This window comes from Colobus angolensis, unplaced genomic scaffold (assembly GCF_000951035.1).
Source record: "Colobus angolensis palliatus isolate OR3802 unplaced genomic scaffold, Cang.pa_1.0 Scaffold58, whole genome shotgun sequence".
Lineage (NCBI taxonomy): Eukaryota > Metazoa > Chordata > Mammalia > Primates > Cercopithecidae > Colobus > Colobus angolensis.
The window spans coordinates 12,634,742-12,640,435 of record NW_012119376.1 but is presented as its reverse complement, the minus strand read 5'-3'; the positions used below and the strand labels follow the sequence as shown (position 1 = coordinate 12,640,435).

General features: G+C 39.1%; 1 protein-coding gene across 3 annotated transcripts in view; it reads right to left on the bottom strand.

The window, feature by feature from the left end:
• The window catches only part of VNN2 (vanin 2), a 23,992-nt gene that overhangs the window by 11,117 nt on the left and 7,181 nt on the right, over positions 1 to 5,694 (bottom strand). For 2 of the 3 annotated variants that reach the window (XM_011962145.1, XM_011962144.1), the window contains one exon: positions 1,875 to 2,067. In XM_011962145.1, coding sequence (XP_011817535.1) covers positions 1,875 to 2,067 — 193 coding nt within the window. Of the gene's footprint in view, positions 1 to 1,874; positions 2,068 to 3,124; positions 3,499 to 4,439; positions 4,730 to 5,694 lie in introns of those variants that run through there. The other variant, XM_011962146.1, reaches the window with a different exon arrangement.

Here is a 5,694-nt window from a genome sequence, read left to right as displayed (position 1 = left end):
CCTCAAAAAAAAAAAAAAAAAAAAAGAATTGATCGACAAAGGTATTCTCATTAGGTTCACACATGTCAGAGGTCATAGGTTACAAACGGTCCCTGAGGTACCCTCATGGAAGAATGAGAACCTCTCAACTTAGACAGGGTGACTGCAGGTTCCTTGTTAGTTTGTCCACATTCAGTGCACTGTGCCATCCTGCACATTACAGAATGGAAGAATAGCTTTGAACGATTACTGTAAAGAAACTGCATTGAAAGATAATACAAACAATGCAAACAATCTCCCAAGCAAGAAAATGGAAGCAGTGACATTTCTATTTTTACTATGAGACACATTTTAAGAAGAAAGTGAAGTGCAGCGATATATATGAAAAGAAGTTGTCAAAATCCACAAAATGATGAAGAAAGCATTTTGAAATTGTTGTGCTTTATAAATACACACACAAGAATACATATATTGAGGACTTATGTTAACAATTTTTTCCAATGGGGGTCCGTGATGAAAATAATTTGAAAACCATTGGTTTAACATCGCTCCTCTTAATTAATATTTATATTTTGACTGAGACTGTCAGGAGATAATTTCTCCACTCCAAGGATTCTGAGGCTACAATTAAGATGCTTGGAAAACATCTGGGAGTGGAGAAGGGGCATTCACACTGCCTGTACATCACACATATCCGTTCAAAAGGCCAACCTTCTCTCCCTACCTAGTTTAGTATCAAATTATGACTTAAAGGTTATTTTATTCTTTTTTTCAATTCAGAGTTTAAAGTAAACATTTATGGTTTGAGCTTACATCTATAAAATGGTAATTAAATTAGCTGGTGTAGAAAATAGGGTATTTTGTGATTTGATAGCAAATTAACTTACACGAAGTTGAGTCATACAATTTTGGAACATCTTTATACCATTTCAATATTAAATAGTATTTAGATTATGGTTGTGCTCAGTGCTTTATACCTCTAATCTCAGCATTTTGGGGGGCCAAGGTGGCAGGACTGCTTGAGGTGAGGAGTTCAAGGAAAGCCTGGGCAATGTAGTGAGACCCTGTCTCCAAAAAATATTTAAAAATTAGCATGGCGGCACATGCCTTTAATCTCAGCTACTCAGGAGACTGAGGCAGGAGGTTCACTAGAGCCCAGGAGTTTGAGGTTAACGGTGAGCCATGATGGCTCCACTGCACTCCAGCCTGGGCAACAGTGAGACCCTGTCTCTAAAAAAAAAATAAAATTATTGAAATAGTGCCCAGATTATAGTCACCTTAGTATTTGTTTTATATTAAAATTATTTGTTTTATATGTGCAAAAAGTTTATCTCAATCCTGGACCATTATGACCCTTTTTTTTAAACAGCTCTCTGTCTATATGATTTTCCAGAGTAGTTTTTTCCAAAGTGTCATTTTCTTTTTTCTTTTATCCTTTTTTATTTTTTTGAAAGTCTCCCTCTGCCACCCAGGCTGTGCAGTGATGCAATCTCAGCTCACTGAAGCCTCCGCCTCCTGGGTTCAAGCAAGTTTCCTGCTTTAGCCTCCCACATAACTGGGACTGTAGGCATGTGCCATCATGCCCAGCTAATTTTTGTATTTTTTAGTAGAGACGGGGTTTCACTATGTTGACCAGGCTGGTCTCAAATTCCTGGCCTCAAGAGATCCACCTGCCTCAAGCCTCCCAAAGTGCTGGGCTTACAGGTATAAGCCACCACGCCTGGCCCAAAGTGTAATTTTCTTTATTGCCCACTTTCTAAAACAAAACAAAACAAAACAAAAGAAAAAGCTTTTAGTAATATTGTATCATACAGGGAAAGAAAAGCCAAACTCCTAAACCCAGCATTGACCACTCACGACACGCTCCATTTTACACATCCGCCCCTCTCTCTTACCTTATGGTAACGTGCCACGAGTTTTCCTTCTGTATTATACACCACATTGGTATTGTATTGAAAGTAGCCATTGGGAGGACATGTGGAGTGACGGGAATTACATGGCTTTTTGTCCCCCAAATTTGCCAAGACATAGATAGAGTTGTTCTTGGCCAGGCAACTGAGTCTTGCTTGCACTGGTGTGTGACCAAATCTAAACAAAATTATAATTAAGACATTTCAACTTTTAAAAAATATTTTAGTCACTTCATAGTGACAATAGCAACTGTAACCACTTCAGTGGAACTTAAGTCAGTACAAAAACTACGCATAAAAATATCATACTTTAAAAGCCACAGATGATGACTTACACTTGATGAATACTTCCCACACCGTATCTGTTGCTCCAGAAATTCATTACTCAGTCTCCTGCCTCATCAAGGGTCTCCTCTCTACTGAAACATCCCATCAGCATGAAATATCCTCTAGTACCTCCCATCTTTAAAAAATAAAATTAAGCCGGGCGCGGTGGCTCAAGCCTGTAATCCCAGCACTTTGGGAGGCCAAGGCAGTCGGATCACCAGAGGTGAGGAGTTTGAGACCAGCCTGGCCAACATGGTGAAACCCTGTCTCTACTAAAAATAGATCCAGGTATGGTGGCATATGCCTGTAGTCCCAGCTACTCAGGAGTCTGAGGCAAGAGAATCGCTGGAACCTGGAAGGCAGAGGTTGCAGTAAGCCGAGATCATGCTATCGCACTCCAGCCTGGTGACAGAGTGAGACTCTGTCTCAAAAAAAAAAAAAAAAAAAAAAAAGCTGTACAAAAACTAGGATATCTGATTAAAAGAGAAACTAAGATAAAAGTAGTATCTCTATTTACTGCTAGTTTTGCAAGTGAAAATAAGACTGTTCATAATTCAGATATGTTGGCAAGCCCAGTTAAGGAAGTCTTCTTGATGTTCACCAAAATAGGCTGGTTTATTAGTCAAATAGAAAGTCATCACGGTTTGGTTAATAATTTTTTAAATATGCTTAAAGCAAGCAATAAGATTATACTTAATTCCCATTGCAAATATTTTATCCCAGTGTATGTATGTGTATAAATGCACGTGTGTGTGTGTGTGTGTGTGTGTGTGTGTGTGTGTGTGTGTGTTGTCATCAATGCATGGAGTCAAGCCAAGGAAAAGCACCTGGTTTTCTGGAACAAATATAAAAAGTTGACCAGCAATTTACCTTTCACTTGAACTCCCTTTCGTCTGAACTGAGATTACCTGCCAGTACTCTCTTCTCCTTCGGCCATGCAATCCTGTAAAAGCTCCTAGAACGTACACTTCATTCTCTTCTTTTTGTAACATTCTGTAGCTTAAATGACAGCAAAGCTCCTTTTGACAGACTGTAATATTTCCTGCATTTTCAAAAAGTTCTGTGAAGTTGAACTCGTCCCGGGAAATAAATCCCTTGAAGGTGTTTTTCTGTACTGGAAATGGTTTGATGGTGGTGGCATAGGCACTCCAATTCACAGCTGTCGGGTGAGCAAGCGAGGATAGGGGGTGTGAATCCACCTCCGAAAGGAGGAGTTTTCCCAACTCTGTCTTCATGTCATAATGATACACTTTGGGACCGTTTGGTGCGTAAATACCACTTCCTGTGAATGAAAGACAGGTCTTCTAAAAACAACACACACAAAAACCAACACTGCCAATTTCCCCATCAGAACTGAGCATGTGATCACGCCGCCATATTAGTCACAATGAGAGAGCATGCATACTTCTAGTCACACTGAACACCTAACGACTTCTGTTCTTTATTGGAAGAGATTAAAACAAATATTCCTTGGTCTCATTTCAATTAAACCTTAAATATAATCGCATTATTTATTAGCATTATGGAAAATTAAACCAACTACAAAAATCTCTGTAGTCAGGAGTTCCTGAAAGGTGGGGAATGGGAATAAAAATTATCCTCTATTCCTCATTGTGGTGGTTTTCAAATATATCCAAAAATTCCTTAACACTCTTCTTTCCTGTGGGAGGATCTAATTCCTTTCCCCTAGAATATGGGCTGGACTTAGTGACTCACTTCCATTGAACAGAACATGGCAGAAGTGATGGTGGGTAACTAGTCATAAATAGCAATGTGTTTTCCTCCCTTTTCTCTCTTGTCCCCTCTCTTTAATTGCTCTAGAGGAAGATAGCAGCCATGTCATGAGGATAGGCCATGCAGCCCTATGAGGAGGCAAAGGGAAAGATACAGAGGCTTCCATGGCCACTGAGGAAAGTAGAAGCTGGGTAGCGTTTGGCAAATTACTTGCACTCTCTGTATCTCAATTTTCTCATCTGCAATATTGGGATGACACTATCTATCTCATGTAATTATTATAATAATTAAATGAATAATACACATAAAGGTCTTAGTATAACCATAGCTTATAATCAACTGCTAGCTTTTTTTTTCTATTGTGAAACGATGACAAACACAGTAAAGAGTTCCGACAAAGAAGCAAAAAATTAATACAGGTCATATCTGAGGCATTCATTTCTCTGCACTTAAAAATACAAGATGAAACCTAACCTGGTCATGAATTACCTGTCATATTTAAGCTGACATGATGTGTATTGGCCGCAAGAAGATTAACTCCCATTCCCATTGCCCAAGCTGAATGGAATTCAATAGCTGTCAAAAGGGGCAAAACATTCATCCAGGCTGTGGGAAATAGTATGGTGTCCACATGGAAATCTTTCACCAGGGTAACAGCGGGATCATAGAAGAATATATCAAAGCACGTGAAAATGCCAAACCTTCCAAATGTGGTGTTGAAAGTCACCAACTCCGGCTTTTCAGGGACATCAAACTGATGCTCAGAGTACAGGTGGTACTACAACAAATGGATAGGAGAAAACTAGTAAAGCCTTGTTTATTGAAGAGATGACTCATAAAAACCCTCCAAGTTGGTAATAGATTTGGCTATGGTCAACTGCAGGGAATCTCCTAGGAAGTGGATAAATCTGGCAATTGCAAGGAAATTTCTAAGGAAAATGTGGAGGAATATGTAATTTATATCTGTAGCATCTCTCTCATCTCCTCTCTCTCCTTTCTCTCTCTGTCCTTCTCTCTCAGTTAAGAGCAAAATACCTCCCCATAAACCCCAAAGTATATAAACTTCTTTTTATTTTATTTTATTTTGTTTTATTTTTCTGAGACAGAGTTTCACTCTATCACCCAGGATGGAGTACTGTGGCATGATTTCAGCTCACTGCAACCTCCATCTCCTGGGTTCAAGCGATTCTTCTGCCTCAGCCTCTCGAGTAGCTGGGATTACAGGCATGCGCCACCATGCCTGGTTAATTTTTTTGTATTTTTGGTGGAGACGGGGTTTCACCGTGTCAGCCAGGATGACCTTGATCTCCTGACCTCATGATCTGCCCGCCTGGGCCTCCTAAAGTGCTAGGATTACAGGCATGAGCCACCACGCTCGGCCCTATAAGCTTCTTGAAAGTTAAAAGACATGCATTATTCTTCTTTGAATCCTTGGTACCTAGAAATGTAATATTAATAGATGCATAATAAATATCGTTGAGTCAGGTTAAAGATGCCATCTCTCTCTTTAGTGTCCCATCCAAAGTAATCTCAGTGACTCTTACCCACCTTTCAAAATTACCATAGAAAAGAAATGTATTTAATTCCCCTGATTCCTTCCAGGTAAACTAAAAAAAAATTTAGTCTAATATAATAATTGGGGTCAACAGTTAATAAAATGGTCTGCAATGTAGGAAATGCTGAGGGTTCAGAAAGAGACTATTAAAACCTCTCTAAATTTATTTTATATCTAATAAAATAGAAA